Source organism: Scatophagus argus, chromosome 19 (assembly GCF_020382885.2).
Source record: "Scatophagus argus isolate fScaArg1 chromosome 19, fScaArg1.pri, whole genome shotgun sequence".
Taxonomy (NCBI): domain Eukaryota; kingdom Metazoa; phylum Chordata; class Actinopteri; family Scatophagidae; genus Scatophagus; species Scatophagus argus.
In genome coordinates this window covers 20,165,165-20,185,741 of record NC_058511.1, presented here as the reverse complement: position 1 = coordinate 20,185,741, position 20,577 = coordinate 20,165,165, and the positions used below count along the sequence as shown (strand labels likewise).

The 20,577-nt window shown below is 40.7% G+C and overlaps 1 protein-coding gene across 2 annotated transcripts; it reads left to right on the top strand.

Moving 5' to 3' along the window:
- Window positions 1-157: 157 nt before the first annotated feature.
- znf292b (zinc finger protein 292b) lies at window positions 158-19,540 on the top strand. Of its 2 annotated transcripts, XM_046372616.1 has the most exons (8): window positions 158-377; window positions 3,466-3,620; window positions 3,810-3,888; window positions 4,947-5,082; window positions 7,772-7,974; window positions 9,605-9,741; window positions 10,691-10,832; window positions 12,595-19,540. In XM_046372616.1, the coding sequence occupies exons 1-8, from the start codon at window positions 213-215 to the stop codon at window positions 19,069-19,071; spliced, it is 7,494 nt and encodes a 2,497-aa protein (XP_046228572.1). In that variant the 5' UTR covers window positions 158-212; the 3' UTR covers window positions 19,072-19,540. The 2 variants fall into 2 exon arrangements, with proteins under 2 accessions (XP_046228572.1, XP_046228573.1); XM_046372617.1 differs by lacking the exons at window positions 9,605-9,741; window positions 10,691-10,832; window positions 12,595-19,540 and adding an exon at window positions 9,012-9,204.
- The last annotated feature ends 1,037 nt before the right edge of the window (window positions 19,541-20,577 follow it).

Below are 20,577 nucleotides of genomic sequence, written 5' to 3'. Positions count from 1 at the left end.
TTATTTTATAGTAGGACTAAGGTGCAATGGAGAATACACCTTTGTATTGATTGATTTAGATTGTAAATGTATTGTCTAATCCACATTGTGGAGCAGAAGCATGGGGTGGCGGTAACGTACCAGAAAGATGAATAAAAGCACCGTAAGACAAGAAGAAGATACGTAAGCAGCTACGCTAGTGGTAGTGTTACGCGCTGGAGCTGGATGTGAAGATGGCGGACGAAGAGGCCGAGCAGGACCGTAGTCCTGAGAACGGTATCAGTGAAACGATTGGGGAACTCAGACTACGACTGCAACAGCTGCAAGAAATTGTGGTTAGAGAATATAGTGACTCTCCAGTCCAGTCCTCTTCTCAGTATTGCCAAGAGTTTTGTAGGGTGAGTTGTTTTCCCCCAACGTATTGAACCAGCAAGCTAGCCCGTTAGCATTAACACTGACGGCAGAGTTAACGTTACGTCCCTGCTCCTTGTTAATCCTGGAAAATGTTTGATTTCAAAGCCGAATTGTGATTGAATCGGCAAGATAATGACAACTAGTGTTTACTCGGTTACAGACTAAAAGCTTTTGCAGTGGTTAAATTCCTGTTAATCGGTGAAGAGTCGCTAGAGTCTGCAAACACACCTCAATATGTTGATATAGATATCTCCTAGTTGTGTCTGCAGGAGGTAGTTAACCGTAACATTAATCGTTTTATTATCAGATTATTTAAATGTGCATCTAGTTATCCGTCATATGATGGTTCCATGATTGGTTTCATTTGTACCAGCACGTCTCTGGGTTTGTTTAGGGTGGGAACAGTTACCAGTTAGTCGACAGCATATCAGTCAAAACAGTTCTACCTACGGTTAGCTGTTAGCTTTCAGCCTTTAGCCTTGTATATTAGACTACATGCGCGTGCGTGTGAGAATAATTTCGCTGATTGCCTGTGTGTTTACCGTATCCATCAGGCTAGCAAAACGAGTTACTTCTGCATCGTTAGTGGTTTCATTGTAGCTAGTGTCAGTGTCCCAAATTCTGCTGTCAACAACAACGTTACCGTTTTAAGTTAACTGCCTCTTGTGAAATATAGAGAATTCGGTCAGATTTCATGGTAGTGCGACACGGTTTGTGAGTTTTTTTCCTGCTATGAATGCTGTGTGTATACGTGCCGAATCGAACGTACGCTTTTGCCGAAAAGACACGCACGGTCGCATAATGCAATCAATACAATACAAATGACAGACAGTGTCCTTTAAAGCCCGAATGAATCACAATTCATTGTCTAGAGAGATGGATTTATCTTCATATGTGAGCTCATGGCAGTGCGTTCAGGGCGGATCCGCAACGAGCATCTTTACTAAGACTATAGTGCTGTATTTGGGTACCTGATTGAGTAAATTAAAAAAAGTATTCACTGTCTCAGCACCAAGTGAAACACAGTGTTGTGTCAGTAAAATTAATGTCTGTGCTTATTTACAAAATACAAGCCTACTCAAATGAATTAGTCATACGGTGGTGTAGAGTGTTTAAGATACATTATTGATAAAAACTAATTGCTCTAAGCCTTTTACTAGTCAGAGATCTCTATAGAGAGGAAAATCTAGAAAAAAAAATCATTTGCAGTCATATGGTTAAAAATCCCACTTTTATAACTGCTTTACAACAGTTTGATTTGGTTAGTGTTTGAATAAAATATCCAGTGTATTAGGGCTGGGCAGTGTAGCTGAAAAATTCATCACAATAAAATGTCACATTTCAGTTGATATTGATTTTATAATTTTTGAACTGAACAGCACACCTGTTGAGTGGCTGTTCACATGTGTTTTGCAGCACATTTCATTATCAAGGGTTATGCCAGGCTGTTAATGAGCCGGGCCGTATTCATTAGATGCTTTTATTGCTGTTAATATTTAATGCCAGTTCACGTGAACTATCAAAAGTCTCTATAGACTTCTGTATAGAGGTGTGATATTAAATTGGATTGTTGTTGAATGTATACAAGTCATAAGTTATAAAGGACATTTAAGATTAGATTAAAAAGATGACACTAAGGACAGCAAAGGCCCTGCCACCTGTAACGGCAAGTCAAGATTTTGGAATCATTAGCATTGTTAAAAACCTGACAGCAGTATTTTCTATATAGGTTACAGTCTTTGGATGTTTGCCTGCTGATGCTGGTAAATAAAGTGCCATGCAGTAGTAAAGTCTGAGGGAGATAAAAGGATGGATCACCTTTCTGTGTCTGTAGATGAAAGGAATGACCTGATATTGGTTAAATGCCTTGGTTGGTCAAAGTAGGAGTGCTCCAGGTTATAAGTGCTAGTACAGCTCATAGATGGTTTTATGATTAATGTGATAATGGAAACATTAGAAAGTAGACTTAAATTGTAATATCAGTGTCATTCATAAATAAACCTGCAGATTTCATTGATTTTTTACCCCCTTATATCTTATATCCCCTCTGAGTTCATTTCACCCTGCTGTGCCACTTTAGTCCACTGAAGAAAAGAGAAGACTATTCAGTCTAAATTTGTCTTTTTTGATTTATGCCTTTACATATTTTGCCTGTTGTTTGTTTTATTTGCGGAGATACTTGCGCCCAATCAACTTGATTATTTAACAGAATGTACAAATAACTGGAGTTTTACTTAAAGGTTTTCTTTTGTAAGTCTGTATTTTTTATCTTCAGTGTTAAACAGTATAGAGCCAAAAGGGAGATGCTGAGGGTTGAAGATCATGAGTGTGTAGGCTGAGGAGACATCTGAGAAGCTGAGGGCATGCTCTGTAAACAGAGCTGTGTTTCCACTTGACTTGGTTCTCCTCCCTGCAGGTTGCTCCCTCCTGCAAGTATCAGGAATAACAAGACTACATTTCTTTTTCTGACCAAGGTCAGTGCGAATGCTCATAATAGCTAGGATGCTACAAGCAGGAAAGATTAGTATGTGTTTTGTGGTTCAGAAGAATTATGAAAGGTTGCATATCAATGAATCATTTCAGCTGCTGTTTATATTCTTTGTCCAAGAATATTTCTCATAATTTGGATTGTCAGGTGTTCATTGTAGGCAGGACTTCGGCATTAACTTACTATATTCCCCTAATAAGGCAAAGGCAAACAGTTAATTTCAGTTTAACAAAAAAGAAAGAAATCTGACTTTATTTGGATATTCATTATTCAGTAGATCAAAGATGTTGTTATAGGCTGTGGTATTACCAACATCTTCAGTCAGTCAGACTGTGTGAAACAGGTCTTCTGATGCTGTCTTTAGATCCTCGCTTGACCATTTAGTGTGTAGTTGAAAAACAGTTTCTTTTCAGCCCATTACTGCTTGTGCGTAATGCCCAATTTTCTGTTTTTATCTTCAAACTTTTGGTAGCAGTTGCCAATAAGTAATGTTTTATTTATTTTTTGGAGACCCTTCGTGGCAGAAACTACATACTGTGCATTTAACATGTTGTCTAATAAGTGACTGTATTCTTTTTCTATAGACACTGCTGGAGTTCGCAGGCCGTTGGAGGATAGAGGAAGAGCCTTTGCCACTAGTAGAAGTGTATATAGTTGCCCTGCTGAGTTACTCCCAAGCCTCTCCATACCTCTCCCTACAGTGTGAAAATGTTCCTCTTGTGGTTGAGAGGCTCTCACTGTGAGTACCTTTTTAAAATGCGATTAACTTAAAATATAGACCTTACCCCTGTAATCATTAATGCAACCCTGTGACAAAAGCTAAATTACAGTTTTTTTTCTAAATTCTATTAAATGTTTTGGCACTCACGTTTAAAGTGCTGGTAAAAATCCACATCATATTTTTGTTGATTACCTTTTCATTGTGCAGGAGTTTTGTGGAGCTTTTGCTCTCATTGAAGGAGGACATTCCAGAGGGATTATGGAAAGAATTCAAGTCATCTGTGCAGGTAAAAGTGAGGACTCATATTTTAGAAAAATAATATGGATTTATTAAAAAAAAATGCCAGACTAGATTTAAAACTAAGGTTTACAACCCTTGACAAATCACCATCACCCCTCTGCTTCATTTGATTATACAGTATAAAAGTGATTGACAGCATGTAAACAATGTAGAGGGTGCATGATTAGTTAACCACCTGTTTAAACATTGCTACAGATATTCAGGTAGGTGATTAAACTAAGTATTATTATTCAGCAGACATGTAGTACATGTACATTTAGTAGTCCTTTGTAGTACGAAGTGGGTGTAGTACGACACATTGGTCCAGCAGGTGTCATGTTACGTTTTGCTTCTTGCAAATTAAATTGTCTGCAATTTTATTCTTTTTCTGAGAATTCCCTTACTTTTAGACTAGTTGACTAGTCTTAAGTTTAAACTTCCTTTTCAAATGTCATAGAAATTAGTAGTTTTGAACATCTTCACTTGTCCCAATACAAACCTATAGTTTGAGTATCACAGCTTTCAAAATATCCGACCTGTGCTAAACAATATATTAAGATTCAAGTGAGGAAATAGGACTTTAAACTAACTCACTCCATCATATGCCAGGTTCAAAGTCTTTAGTGGAATTAAGTTTTCATAAGATTGCTTCTTATTTGCAGTGCAGAACCTTGATGTAATAGATAGTGACATATGCAATATGGACAAAAGTATTTGGATACCTGACCATCACACCAACAGCGACATTAATGGCGTTACATTCTGAATACATAGACAGCTTTGCATATAACACAGCTATAACATCTGGAAGCTATAACAGCTTCCACTCTTCTGGGAATGCTTTCCACCAGATTATAGAGGGTTTTTGTGGGAATTTTTTGCCCATACATGCAGTAGAGCATTTGTGAGGTCAGACAGTAATGCTGGACGAAATGTCCTGGCTCGCAATCTCTGTTCTATTTCATCCCAAATGTGCCTGTTGGGGTTGAGGTCAGGGCTCTTTCTCTATATAGTGTAGCTTCTGCATTGTGTCTTTAAATCATGTTGTTTTTCTGTCGTGTACAGTTTGCTTACAGTAAGCTGCGCGAGAATGGAATCACTCAGCTGTCCCTGCTGTCTGCTTTGAGCCAGTATGATGGTGTTTGGACTAACGGGGTCCTGAAAGCTGTTTTGTCCAATGACAACCCACAGACTGAACAAGGTGAGTTGCTGGGCTGGTTTGAGAAGGACTCTGAGTATTTCCCGAACAATATTGCTAAAATCGAGGGATATTTTTATGAGTGCCCTAATGATCCCAGGGGACACTCAGGTGAATAGAGGAGCAGAGCTGTCAACTGATCACCACATGATGGTGAGTTGGATCAAGTGGCAGGGGAGGAAGCCGGATAGTCCTGGCAGACCTAAACGAACAGTGAGGGTCTGCTGGGAACGTCTGGCTGAGGACCCAGTCAGAATGGTCTTCAGCTCCACTTAAGAAAGGAACTTAGACTGCATCTCTGGAATAGTGGCTTACATGGAGTCCAAGTGGGCCATCTTTCATGCTGCCATTGCAGAGGCGGTTGTTGGCAGCTGCAGTCAGAAGGGTTCTTGGGCTAATGCTCAAACCTGCTGGTGGACACTGGGAGTGAAAGGTACCGTCAAGCTGAAGAAGGAGTCCTACAGGGCATAGCTGCCTTGTGAGAGACTCCTGAGGCAGCTGACAGCTACGGGCAGGCCAAACAATGTGCGGCTCAGGCAGTCACAGAGGCAAATACCTGGGTGTGGGAGGAGTTTGGCGAAACCATGGAGAAAGACTTTCGGTCAGCCTCAAACCGTCTGGTGACTCAGGAAGGGGAAGCAGCACTGTTTACAGTGGGAGTGGAGAGCTGGAAGCAATACTTTCAGGATCTCCTTAATTCCACCAACACATATTCCTTGGAGGAAACCGAGCCAGGTGCTCAGGGGAGGCTCTCCCATCACTGGGTTGGAAGCAAGGGTGATATGGAGCTTGACTGAGATTGACAGGTGGATCGGAGCAGCGTCTGCTGTGATGTGGATGCTGTACCAGTCTGTCATGGTGACGATAGAGTTGAGCTGAAAGGCGAAGCTCTTGATACACCAGTCAGTCTACATTCCAACCCTCACCTATGGTCAGAAGGTGTGGGTAGTGACCGAAAGAACAAGATCACGGATACAAGTGGCCCGAAATGAGTTTCCTCTGTAGGGTGGCCAGGCTCAGCCTTAGAGATAGAGTGAGGAGCTCAGACATCCGGGAGGGGTTCAGAGAACAGCCACTGCTCCTTCGCATCGAGAGGAGTCAGTTGAGGTGGTTTGGGCATCTGGTTAGGATGCCTCCCAGACTTCCCACTGGGGACTTGTTTAAGGCATGTCCATCCGGGAGGAGACCCCAGGGCAGACCCAGGACACGATGTCGTGTGTCCCCAGACAAGGAAATGGTCAGGTAGAGGTCAGGGCTTCCCTGCTGAGGGTGCTGTCCCTGTGACCCAGACTCGGATATGCAGAGGAAGATGAGATGAGACGAGACATCTGCTTTTTCTATCTCAAAGGGGAAATCAAGAAAGATATTTTTTTCTTGTTTGTTTGTTTATTTTAGCTTATTCTAGTCTTCCATTAATTCAAGAGAATACCATTTACATCAATGGGGATATTTATTTGCTACAGCAATGATTCCTGTGCCATACATATAGGTTTGATTATATTCTGCAGTCTCACTGCTGGATGCCAATGCTGTTGACATTTCTTGCAGTTAAAGCCTGCACATTTACTTCACTCCTAGCAACAGGAGCAAGAGCAGAAAAGAATAGATTCAAAGATTCAGAATTGTGATTTTATGTGACTCTGGTTATTTCACATTTGTGTTTAGTTGTTGAAGAAGAATAGGCTGCAGCTGTGGAATTTATCCATGTAGAATTTTTACATGTTGGAGTTAAATTGCTCAATCTCCCCTGCCTAAGAAGCTTACATATAATTATAGATATTGTACCCTTCACAAGATTATTCATATTCACTGTAATAGTTAATAATCATAAAATGATCCTGTATTGGAAACTAATTTGTGTTTTCTGGCTGAAGTGCAGGGTTATTTTTTGAATAACTCTCAGCTCCTCCTTGAAATGATTAGTTAAATTTAATTTAGAACAAGATCTATTTTGTTAAAGAGACCTGACAACAAATCACATATACGGAATCATAAGAAAGTGAAATTCTCAAATTAATCATCACAGATAATTACAGATATTTCTAGAAATAAAAGCGAAATCTCTCAGAGGAGTGTGTCTCTAACTTCAAGCTGTGTCGCAGTTCATTTCAGTCTTCAAACCTTCTTCCCCACTTCACGTTGAGTATGAGGTCATTTTGAAATCATTTTAAAACCAACTTGTTACGTGATATGGTGTCATGGTTATTGGCCATAAACTAAATGTTAAAAATGTCTGCAGTTTAGATAGGAAGACCTTATAAATGAAAACACAGGTATGCTGATTCCTTGTAGATGTCAGTGATGACCATCCATCCTCCTAGAGCTCTCTTGTGCCAGTGTCATCACCCCCAATGCAGAAGGCAGAGCAGTACAGTAAAATTTCTTCGGCAGTGATGAAGGTTTAAGTAAATGTGCAGTGAAAAACCTCTTTTATGTTTTTTTAAATTAGTGTATCACAGCTTAAGTGCCAGAAAAAAAAATTCTGTCCCATGTAGGGTACAGTGCTGGTCAGAGACATGTAATCCAGTTTTAGTTTTACTGATGTTGCTATGAAATGTAATTTCCACCATCTATGATGAGAGATGATGCAGTGGAGTGGTGATGATGTCAGTCATTTCCATAATTTCTTTGAGGTAGTGGATGCACAACCCATTAAAACACAATTTCTAAAGTTATTCCCACTGGTTTTCAGTTGAGGAGTTCCTGGTGCAAGAGGGGCTGGTCCTGTCGGAGATGAGAGTGAAACAGTTGATGAAGGAGAATCAGCTGGCGAAGGCTGCACTTCTGGCAAAGACATGCTCTCAGTGTCCTGCCTTCCAAGGGAAGGGATCTTTCAAGCAAATGTACCTTGTCTGCCTTTGTGCTACCTCAGAACAGGATCAGTTGATGGATGAGGTAAGTGTGGCTAGATAGTTGAGATTACTGACTTTACTGACTGCTTTATCATTTTTTTAAAAAAAAGCATAAATGTCTTGGCAGTGCATTTCTTCTCCATAAAGAATGTGATCACACCCAATAGAGCTATGCATTAAATTAACTGAATCATATACGGTATAAATATATATTGGGACAAATATAATTGTTTTTCTTTTCCATTTGACCTCTGTACACCACCACATTGAATTTGAAATGAAACACTCAGAAGATGCGAGCAAAGTGAACACCTTCAGCTTTAATTCATTCTGCCTTCAGCTGTTGCTTGTTTATCTTTCTTTCTGCCTTCAGTTGTGTCTTCAGTAAGTGAAAAGCATGCTCTGCTGGCTTGAAATCAGGTGACTGACCTGTCCAGTGAAAAATATCTCATTTTTTTGCCTTGAAAGTCTTGGGTTGCCTTTACTGTATGTTTTGGGTCATTATCCATCTGCAGAATGAATGTCCTATCAGTTTTCATCATTTGGCAGAATGTTAGCAGAGCATAGCCCTAAATGCTGTATAATTCATCCTGCTACTGTTATTAGTGTTTAGGTCATCAGTGATGACAGCCATACATGTCCAATGACAGATGATGTGGTATGTTGCAGATCATGAGCTGTTCCTTTTCTTTTCCATACTTTTCTCTGCCCATCATTCTGGTACAAGTTAATCTTGGTTTCAGCAGACCAAAGAATCTTATTCCAGAACTGGGCAGGTCTTTTTTAGGTCTTTTCTGGCAAAGTCTAATCTGGCCATTCTGTTCTTGAGCTTTATCAGTGGTTTGCACTTTGTTGTGAGTAATACTTTGTCTGTATTTACATTCATTCATTCATCTTGATTGTAGGCTTTGACAATGACACACCTACTTGTCTACATGTTGTGTAAGGATTTTTCTTCACCAGTGACAGAATTCTATGATCTTCCAGGCCTCTTGGTGTTGCTGAGCTTGCTAGTTAATTCCTTCCTTCCTTTTAAAGAATGTTCCATTTCGCTGATGGTTTTTTCCCCCTTTTTCATAGACAGTTCTTTGGACCTCATGTCGCATGTTCCAGTGAACAGCTACCAAATGTAACGCTCAGAATCAACTCCAGATTTTTATCTGCTTGATTTGTGATGGATTAATAAGGGAAACTGCTTGTCAGCCATTTGTCCCATCATTTATGAGCCACCAACAACAATGGGGGTGGGTGTATAAAAATGGCTGTAAATCCTAAATGGTAAATGCCACACTTTTTTCAAACCCTTTAAATTAAAGCTGAAAGTCTTCACTTCGTTCTCATCTTGAGTGTTTCATTTCGAATTCAGTGTGGTGTTGTACAGAGGCCAAATGCCAAAAAATTTATATTTGTCTCACTATATATGTACCCAACTATATATGGATTGTAAATGTTTTGAAATGGTCCGTAAATAGTAAAATAGCGCTGTGCAGTGCACCTTACTGCCAGCCTTACTCTAATGCTAGCTTATGCTATCTACTTCTATTGAGTCTGTATCTTTAACATCTTTTAGAGTTACAAGTTTCTCATCCACAAGGTGGCAAACTATGCTTGAAAGGAATTTGTGAGACTGTTGGTCATTTATGTCTCTGTATACATGGTATCTATCTGTGCAGCTTTCAAAGGAGGACTGCCGTGATGCGTTAGAGATGATCTGCAACCTTGAGTCAGATGGAGACAACGGGGCAGCTTTCAGCTTATGCTCGGCCTTCCTGACCCGGCAGCTACTCCAAGCGGACACATATTGTGCTTGGTAAGAAAACACAAGCCACCCCATTCCTTGTTTTATGGAGATAGAAAAAATTTATCCCTCCAAGGAACTAAACCAACTAACAAAGGATCCTGTTCAGAATCTACACGTGTGGTAAAATGACATGAAGAAACACAATATCTTTATCCCACTAACAAATGTCTTATATGTTCTAAATTTCTGGCCATGTTGCATCTAGTCTGTGGTTTCCAATCAAAGTGGGATATGATATATACATGTATGAAGAGATATAATGGAAAAAAAATACTTTAATGTATCACTTGCACAAAATCACTAAGCAGGAAGATTCACCGAACTTGATACTTTTAAAGGGCAGCTATCGGTTCACATTAAATCAATAATTTCACATTAACTCAGATTTTCACTCAGTGATTGAGTGAAACCCTATGTATTGAATTAATAGAGTGTGAATTACATATTGTTTCTAAGGAAATATTTCAATATGCAAGCACAGCTGTAGTAGTAACAAGAATATAGAATAAAGATGGTGTTTCTTCTTCCTTTTTGGGCAAGGCAGAAAAACGTCTGCAGTGGTTTAATGCTTCTCTCTACTGTTTCTTATCGATGGTCTCGTTGACCAGTGTGCAGACTATAAACAGTTTTCCAACTGCTTTCAAGTCTTTGATCAGCTTCCTTCTTTGAACCAATAGCAGTGTTACTAAAATGACATATTTCTTATTACTGAGAGAGCAAAGTACTGAAAGAAGACACCATTAGGTATTTGTTCCAAAGTAAATGACACTCAACACTAGGGTGTAGTGTAGCTGATGCAGTGGCAATGACTGACAAAGCTCTGTTGTCTGTTTAATGTCAATAAATGAATATTGAAAAGTTGTTAGTCAGTATTGAGTAAATGGATACTGAGCAAAAAGTGAATGGGCAGTGAATTCCCTTTTTAATTTTTTTTTTTTTTTTTTTTTTCTCAAATCAGGGAGCTCACTTTGTTTTGGAGCAAGCTGCTGAAACGTTTAGAACCATCAGAGCAGGCCTTTCTTGACCAATGCCGCCAGATGTCCTCACTTTCCAAAACCGTGTACCACATCCTGTTCCTCATCAAGGTCATCCAGTCAGAGGTCAGTAAACAGTTTAGCTGTTGTGGTATTGTCAAAAGTGTGAGCCAACTGAAAAACTGATGTTGTCACCACACTTAAACTCTTGGCTATCATGTATTACTATAGGGCTCGAAAGGGCACGTGATCTCACAACGCATTGTGTGCTGCGGTCGCCATTTTTGTGGGCAAAATTTTTTTGTTTACATCACTTCGCGTTAGACATGGTGCTGTGTGAGAGAGAGACACACCATGAAAAAAATGGACCGTTCAAAAGAGAAAGACAATGGACCGTATCGAGACAGGCTGGACCCTGTTCCAAAGGCTCGGTACCTCAAAAAAACTAGTAAAATTGGTGGAATCGATCCATATGAGCACATGCGGTGATATTTATCTGGGTTTGCACATTGTATTTTTATTTGTTACCTCATTTGCAATGTTATTTATCTGTTTACACACAGTCTTCTGCTGTTAGCACCTTATTTGCACTGTTATTGGAACTTTAACAGTGTCACTGCACTGCACAAGAATGTTTGTAATAAACAGAAAACAGACTTTAAAACAAGAAGTGTTCAGACATTATTGCTTGAGTAAATGGCATGGACTTCTTATGGTTCAGTTAAAGTAGTTGGAATATAGTTTCATATATTCCTGGTGTTTGCCGCCAGTAAGTAACAGGTGAGGAGGTTTTCCTGTGCCTGATGTATCGATGACATTTTAAGGATAAATAGAAATAAGCAGAGGAAGATTAACAGCCATTCGTTTTATTTTCAGAAAAACACCACCATGCTGTGAACACACCAACATGTGTCGGGTGATTGCTTTGAAAGTGATGTTTGGTCGTCTCACGGCTGCTATCCAGGCCATTTGGTGTCTCTTTGTTAGCTCACAGATTCGAGGTCTTTGGCTTTGCTTCCACGTTGGAAATGAGAAAAATCTCACCCGATCGTTTTTTTATTTACCGAAGCGATCATGTGAACGATTGTGCGTTAACGACACAGCACGTTTGCACCATGTTTTAACTTGTTCAAACAAAACAACAGAACACGAGCAGCGTCACGCATGCAGCCGGCTTGAACACACTTTTCAGTTGTCTGCAACACCCACAATACATTGCGGTTTTCCCACTCCGCTACGTCACACTTTTGAGCCCTATACTCCTCCACATGCTTTTCCAATGCATTTATTTTAGCCTGGCTTTGCATTTTAAATGTAAAACAATCCTTCTAAAATTCTCACAGCATGTACGTTTGAAAAGTGATTCTGTGCACAGAGACAACAGCAGCCATGGTCAGCCTTAATCCATGTGACTTTCAGTGGACTTTTGAAGTGACACAGTTTCAGTTTGTCATTTCATTATAATTCCGTTTCAAACATAAAAATAACAAGGCAAATGGGTGTGTGTTTAGCCATATGTTGGCAATGATATAAGGTACATACTGAGCATACAGCTGCTGCCCTCTGCAAAGGAAAATGGAATACAGTTTTTCAAAGCTTTACAGTGGGTCAAGTTGTAGATGCTGAAAAGATTCTGAGTATAGTATTTCTTTAATGCATTCAAAAGTAAGCTGTGTGGGTTTGTATGTACAATGTATAAAATAATTATGAAAGTAATGATTCAGTTGTGATTTTTATGTTGTTGATGTGAAAAAATATTTTAAAGTTTCTCTTTTAAAAAGATGAATTTGCTTTATTTGCTTTAGTTAAAGTCTCAGGTCAGATTTAGAATAATTGTTTTCCATATGTTCACAACTCCAAATTATTTGACCTTTTTTTTTTCCCTTAGATTAACAGTCCTGGCCTGCCAGTCTGCATTGAGATGTGCATGAGGGCTCTGCGGATGGAATCAGATGATGGTAGCTCCAAGGCCACTGTATGTAAAACTATTTCCTGTTTGCTTCCCAATGACCTGGAAGTTAAGCGAGCTTGCCAGCTGACAGAGTTCCTCCTGGAGCCTACAGTGGATTCATACTATGCTGTCGAGACTCTTTACAATGAACCAGATCAAAAATTGGAGGAGGAGAGTATGCCTGTACCCAACTCCCTACGCTGTGAACTCCTACTGGTTTTTAAAACCCAGTGGCCTTTTGACCCGGAGTTCTGGGACTGGAGAACACTTAAACGTCATTGTCTAGCACTAATGGGTGAGGAAGCTTCAATAGTGTCATCCATTGACTTGCTGAATGATACTGACGGCCCTGAAGAAGAGGAAGACTTCCCCAATCAGGACAGGCTTCACAATATCTCAGACCACTTGGTCAGTGGCACCTACGAACTGAAAGATGTTACAGACAAGAGACAGAAAAACAGAGAAATGAAGAAACTGAGGGAAAAAGGCTTCATATCTGCCAGATTCAGAAACTGGCAGGCATATATGCAGTACTGTGTGCTGTGTGATAAAGAATTTCTCGGCCATAGGATTGTACGCCATGCACAGACTCATCTAAGTGGAGGACTGTACAGCTGCCCAATATGTGCCCAAACCTTTACCTCGAAAGACACTTTGCTTCCCCATGTAACATCACATGTTAAACAGTCATGCAAGGAAAGGCTGACTGCAATGAAAACAAACAAGAAACTGGCCAATCCTAAAACAGCTGCCCCTGTTATTGCAGCGTTAAAGGCGAAGACCGAAAATGAACTTAATGAAAATCCAGATTCCCAAGGACAAAACGGCGGGTTCATTCATAATGTTGAGGCCAGAGTGGCTAAATGTAACATAGATAGTAGTGAGGACAATGTGTGCCCTGTTGGAAAATGCAGAAGGAGCTTCAAATTTTTCAAAAATCTTGTTGCACATGTTAAGGCTCATGGAGACAGTGAGGAAGCTAAGACTTTCCTCGAAATGCAGAGCAAAAAGGTTGTTTGCCAGTACTGCCGCCGCCACTTTGTTAGTGTCACCCATCTTAATGATCATTTGCAGGTCCACTGTGGTGTGAAGCCATACATCTGTATACAACTCAACTGCAAGGCTAGTTTCCTGTCCAACGCTGAACTCCTTATACACAGGAAAATGCATTCTGTTTTTAAGGCGAGATGCATGTTTCCAAACTGTGGAAAGATTTTTAACGAGGCTTTCAAACTCTATGAGCATGAGGCGCAACATTATAAAACTTTCACTTGTAAAGTTGCAGACTGTGGAAAGGTATTCCACTCACAACAACAGCTGGACTTGCATCAGGAGAAGCATGCCACCCAAGAAGAGGAAAGCCTGTCTTCTGAACTGATGATCTCACAAAGTAAGCAGCCCACCTCTTCACTTATTGAACAAATGCTTTCCAATCACACTCCACAGAAACAAGAGGATTCTCATGAAAACTATGACACTGAAAGTGTTGCTAATCAAGATCATGAGAGGCCATCAGTGTCTGTTGAGAGTTTAATGAAATCATCCCAAGCACCTGTGGATTCGTTAGGACAATACAAAGTCAAGCTTGAACCACAAAGTACACCTTTCTCCACCAGCAGTCAGACGCCGAGTTTAAATAATTCTGTGATTCAGCCTGTGACTTCACACTTGTCTGACACTAACGGACACAGAGATGACTCGGGTGGCCATTCTTTTGACTATATGAGACCACCCCACTCACATGACTTTAATACAGATGCTTCACATGGCCAGCCTCAAATGTTCCTGAATAACGTAAATACTGGATCAGTGAATTACAATTCTGACTGCAACTTACCATTTCCAGGGCAGCAAGGGCCAATGTGTAGTAACAACCCATTAACGGCATTACCAATGCCAAACTCCATAGACCCAGGAGTTTCACAACTACTTCCTCCAACAGTAGCCCCACAGCCCCTAACTGGGAACAGAGCAGAGAATTCTTTGACATCCTCAACTAGCACAGGTCCTCTTCTAGGACAGAAAGAGAGATTTCACTGCGCATTTGAAACGTGCATAAGGCACTACAGCTCCTGCAGAAGTGTTACCAAGCACATGAAAACAGTTCACCCAGATTTCTATGAGCAATGGAAAGTTAATCGAACTAAAATAAAGATAACCTACGCTCCAGCACCGAAGACATCATCTCACGGAGAGCTCAGTTCAGTCGCCTGCCCCCAGAAGGGGAACAGAGCACCAGTTCATGGAGTGCAGAGGCAGAATGTTATCCAATCACCTCCTTATACTAACATGGTTACAAGCACAAAGTATAGTACCATAAATTCCCATTCCTCGTCTGCTCTCAATCAGAATGCGTCACTTGTGATGGAAAGTGTTTTAAATCCCATTGTCCTTTCTCAACTTGGAAGTGATGCAAATCCAGGTAGTCAAACTTGGCACTCAGCCACTGGAAGTGAAGAAATTCAAAATTGTGGCTCTTCCCAAGTCTATTCATCTAACATGCAAGTGCAGCCACAAGTGAATTCTGCTGGTGCAGCTCTGCCACCTAGTGGTCCCTCTTGCTCCATGATGGGATCAACAATGAACAAACCATCAGAGTCTTTGCAGTCACTACTTATGGAAAATGGATCCCAGTCAGTTTTGCCATCATACAGAGACGGTGCTAAGGAAGTGTCACAACCAGCAGAGGACCGTCTTCCACCATATACATCACAAATGCAATGCAATTTAGGCTCCACTTCCAGGGCCCCAGAAAAAAACAAATCCATGCAAAATCATAAGCAATCCAGTTTTCCCTCTCGAGACAGTGTAAATCAGAAAAATATTAACAACCAACCTCAAAATGGACCAGTCATCACTGAAAATAGCTCTGAATATCAAAAACGAGTTAAAAGGAACAAGAGGACCAAATGGCCTGCTATTGTTAGAGATGGGAAATTTGTGTGTTGTAGGTGTTTTAGACAATTTAATAGTCCCAAATCTCTTGGAGGCCATTTGTCCAAGCGCGCAGTCTGTAAACCATATGAGGAGTCGGAACTGAACACAGAACTGCCAACGTCATTCCTTGACCTTCTCAACTCAGAACAAACAGTTCCTACTGTTTACCAGGAGAGACCTCGTCATGTAACAAATGGTTCAACAGCTGTGAAAGATTACCCCACCCCTAATTATCCACAAGACAATGTGCTAGTATATGGTAGTGGTAAGGCAAATGATGACGTTCTTAAACAAATCGTGGCTGAATCCAACATGTCTGATCTTTTTGTGCACACACCTGCTTCACAGCCTTTGTTCCAAAACCCTTGTGTTTTCTTTGGAGCTGGTGAACATTTGCCAGGGAACTCAGTGATACAGCATACAGAAAATGTTCAACAGAAGCGAGAGGACAACTCGCATAGTATAGCCCCTTATCCTCAGCATAGCGTCGATTCATTTGGTGGAAGTGAATTCCCGGACCCACTTCTTTCTCAGATTCTCACAGAAAATCCCACCACTGCTGTTCCTGGAAGTACAAACCACAATGAAGCTTATTGCTCTGAAGCATATACCTCTGACACAACAATTCAGACACAAGATACAGATTCAAATCCAGTGATGCAAACACAGTTACTTGATAATCAGCTTAGTCCAGTAACAAGTGGCAAGCAGGTTGAGGCACAAAGGAAGACAATAGAGCAAGATATTAAGAAGAGACTGCGGGAGCAGATTTTGGCTGGTGACTTACAACGAAGAAACAGTTTGTGTCATTCAGGCAGCACTGACCCCAGTGCCAATTCAAAGAATCCCATGTCCTTTGGCTCAATGTGCATTCCTTTAAATAATTCTGAACTTCATCAAGTGTCTCATGATGCAAAGAATAACTCAACAAGTGAAGCTCAAGTCATTCAAGGAAATCCTGCAATTATCCCAGGAACCCCTGGTGAAATTGAACAACTATTGAACACACAGAGTTTTACTTGCTTCAGGGAGCCCTCTGCCCCACAGCAGGAAGTAGTGAGCCCCACAGGTGTCACGGCAAATGATGCAGATCTTGAGCCCACGCAGTTGTCTGCCAGTCAGCAACAGTGGATGACAGAAATTCAAAGTGCATTTGAAAGGCTCGACTTGGTCAGAGAAGTTTCTGATCTGAAGTTGGTTTCCATGAAAGCAAATGGAAGTACTACAAACAGCCAGGCAACACCTGCCAAGGTTGATTTACATACCTCACCGCTGTCGATCTTTGTCAAGCCATTTGCTTGTGAGAAAGAAAACTGCACATTTAGCTCCATGTCAAGTGAAGCCCTTTGGAAACACCTCTCCAAAACACACAACTATACACTTGAGATGGTGAATGTGGTCAAAAAAAGGTATGGCCAGTATGCTCCTTTCAAGTGTCAAAAATGTAGTAAAACCTTTACTCGTAACTCAAATCTTCGAGCTCACTACCAGTCAGCTCACAAATTATCAGCTAAGGAAATTGCAGATCTGGATATAAAGCGCAGACAGGCCAAAGCTGCTGTTGAAAACCAGCCTTCAGTGGCTCAAACCACAGGGACTACTCATTCATCATTGCAGAGCAAAACATGTCCGAATTCACTTGAAGATGCAGTAAAAGATGATAGCCCATTTGTATCACATACTAACGTGGACATTGGTAAGAAATTTAAAGACGACAGTCATTTTGCCCTCATTCCTCCTTTGCCAACTGCCATGCCTCAGGCTAATTGGATGCCATCGTTCAACGATCAATCTATCAACAGGCAGGCAGTAGTTAAGCCAAGTATAGAGATTACTAAGAAGACAAAAGAGAAGAAGCCCAACTCAGGTGATGCTTTGAGTCCTTACAGACCTTATCGCTGCGTTCATCAAGGGTGTGAGGCAGCCTTCACCATCCAGCACAATCTGATCCTCCACTACAGGGCTGTTCACCAGTCTGCTTTGTCAGCTTTGGAGGTCAACAAAGATCAGGACCAGAGTGATGGACTGGATGAGGTAGTAAACCACGATGAGGAGGATCCAGAAGCAGAGGTCCCTCAAATTTATGAATTCCGATGCCAAGTCAAAGACTGCTCACGAGTTTTCCAAGAAGTTCCCAACCTTTTGCAGCATTATCTTCAGCTTCATGAATTCAGTCTTGATAAGGTTGGGATTCTCATGTCTGGCATCAAACTTGGCAAGTTTGCCTGTGGTTACCAAGGATGCACAGCATCCTTTACTGCTTTCTGGAAGTATATAGGGCACATCAAAGAACAGCATAAAGATATGAAGTTGGCCAAACCTGAACAATTAAACGGCTTGTTCAAGTGTGAAATTGAAGGTTGTGACCGTTCATATGCCACAAAGTCAAACATGCTCAGACATGTCATGAAAAAGCATCAAGACTTGTACCAGCCAAGACTAAAGAATCAACGGATAAAAGAAGATGGGATGAAACAGAGCTCCAAGACTTTGCATTACCAAATCACCAAGACAATTAATGGAAAGGAAAACATTGAGAGCAATAAAAAGATTCTACAGAGGGGAAATAATACAAAGAAAGCAAAAAACAATCATTGGACTAAATATGGAAAACCCTCCTTGAAATCCAAAGTGGAGGCATCTTCAATATGCACTAAGAAATTTCCTCTACAGTACCCCTGTATGATTAAAGGTTGCGAGTCAGTCATGAAATCAGAGCGGAGCATATTAAAACATTACATGGGACACGGACTGGCAGAAAAGTATCTGGAGCAGCAGAGGAGTCACTTCATATTCTGCAAAAAGATCCCCAGGCAGAAGTGCCGCTCCATCAGGAGTGATGATTCAAAATCAGACAACACCTCTGACCTGTCAGACAATGAGTTAACAGCAGATACCAGTCACCAAGGAGGGGAATATGGGTGTTCAAAGCCTGTATTACGCAAAAGGACCACAGTAGACATCCCTGCTGCATTATTTGACACCAAACTGTCACATGATGAAAGTTCCGATGGCTCTGTGGTGCTCAAACGCAAACGAGGACGTCCACGAAAACTGATAGAAAAAATTGGGAAACGCAAGAAAATTCCTCGCACGACCAAGATTGATGTCATTTACAGCAGGGACGATGAATCGGACTCCTCTTGCCCTGCAATAATGCAGGAGGATATGACTGAGCAGAGTGCTCCACTTGCCTCTTTCAAACCAATGGGATTTGAAATGTCTTTCCTACAGTTCCTGGAACAATCAAATAAATGTGAACATCCCTTGACGAAGAAGGTTGATGTTCCAGAAACATGGAGAAAAAAATCCCCCCTGAACACCAAAGACACATATGTCAACTTCAGCAACCGTCAAAATTTGAAATCCCTTAGTAAGGTTAAAATCATTTTAGAAAAGGCCTTTTCAGATGACAATGAGCTTATGTTGAGACAGCTGCAGGACATGTGGCCCACAGTGGTTTTGGAAAAAAAATGACTTCTCTTGAAATTTTCTTTTCGTTGTTATTTTTTTGAAAAGCAGAATCTCAGGACTAGAATGAGTAAAATCTGCTGCAGACCGGTGCCCTATGTATGAAATAGTTTTTACATTCTTTTTTCAAAAAAAGAGGGGAAAATGGTTGTTTTGAAAACTGTAATATTGTCTGTAAAATGTCTTTTTTTTAATAGAATAGTGTATAGCATGTTTTTTGTTTTGTTTTTTCTATTTATGAACCTAAGTCAAAAAGCTACCAGATAGTTTTGCTGGAGTTGTAAGTTGGCATCAGTTTTAGGTGTCTTAATTATCCCTGTGGGACTTGCAGACAAATGGACTTGGAAAATGGATTGTAATGTTGTGTGTAGTTTGTGATTTAAAGATGTTGATTATTGTTCATTGTGTATATAATTTGAAATCACTCACTGCCACCAGCAGTCTTACTATTAAATGAACAGCTTTTTTACAACCAGTTTGACTTGTTTTTCCTCATTTGGCATCTTGTTAGATTATGCTGCAGTTTTGGACTTCTTTTTATGGTGTTAGGTTTGCATGCACACTGAATGGAAAATGATTTTTGTGGAAGTTTCAAATTTCAGTTTAAAAAAATAAATAAAGGAGTTAGAACTAGTAAATGGGCTTTTTTTGTATTAAATGTTCATTAGTATTTTTAAGTAATTTTCTAGTCAATCAGTAGCTCAATGTCATTGTCCGCAAACGACACATCTTCTCATATTCCACATATTAAGTGTATAAATTTTCTCCTTTCCACTTTCCATGTAGGTAAGAACTCTGGTGCGCTGGAGTAACCAAAAATGTTCAAATATTCCTTCACACAAATGACTATCGTCTAGTACTTGTTACATATTAGCACCAAATACAGGTAAATTTTCAGTTTGATAAGTAAATATGAGAAGGCCATCTGCCACACTGCGGGGTCAGTGTTTGTACCAAAACAGTAAGGAAATAAATAAAACTGCTGAGAGTCTTTATGGCGTTTTGCTGTCATCCATGTGTGCATGTGCTCTTTCTGTTCTGTCTGGAGTTGGACATGTTGCAGTCTTCATGGTGTATTTCAGTATACCTTGTGTACATTGAAATCAACATTGCTGTGCAGTTTGACCAAGGGACAGCTGGGCAACAAAGAATGACCGTATCACCATACTACATTTGCCACCTACTGAATTTCTTGAGGGTGGCACGGTGGTGCAGTGGTTAGCACTGTCGTCTCATAGCAAGAGGGTTCCAGGTTCGAATCCCGGTCTGGGCCCTTCTATGTGGAGTTTGCATGTTCTCCCTGTGTGGGTTTTCTCCCACAATACCAAAAACATGAACATTAGGTTAATTGACTACTCTACATTGCCCCTAGGTGTGAGTGTGTCTTTGTGTGTTGGTGATTGATTGGCGACCAGTCCAGGGTGAACCCCGCCTCTCGCCCGTAGTCAGCTGGGATAGGCTCCAGCTCCCCCGCGACCCTGACAAATAAGTGGTATAGAAAATGGATGGATG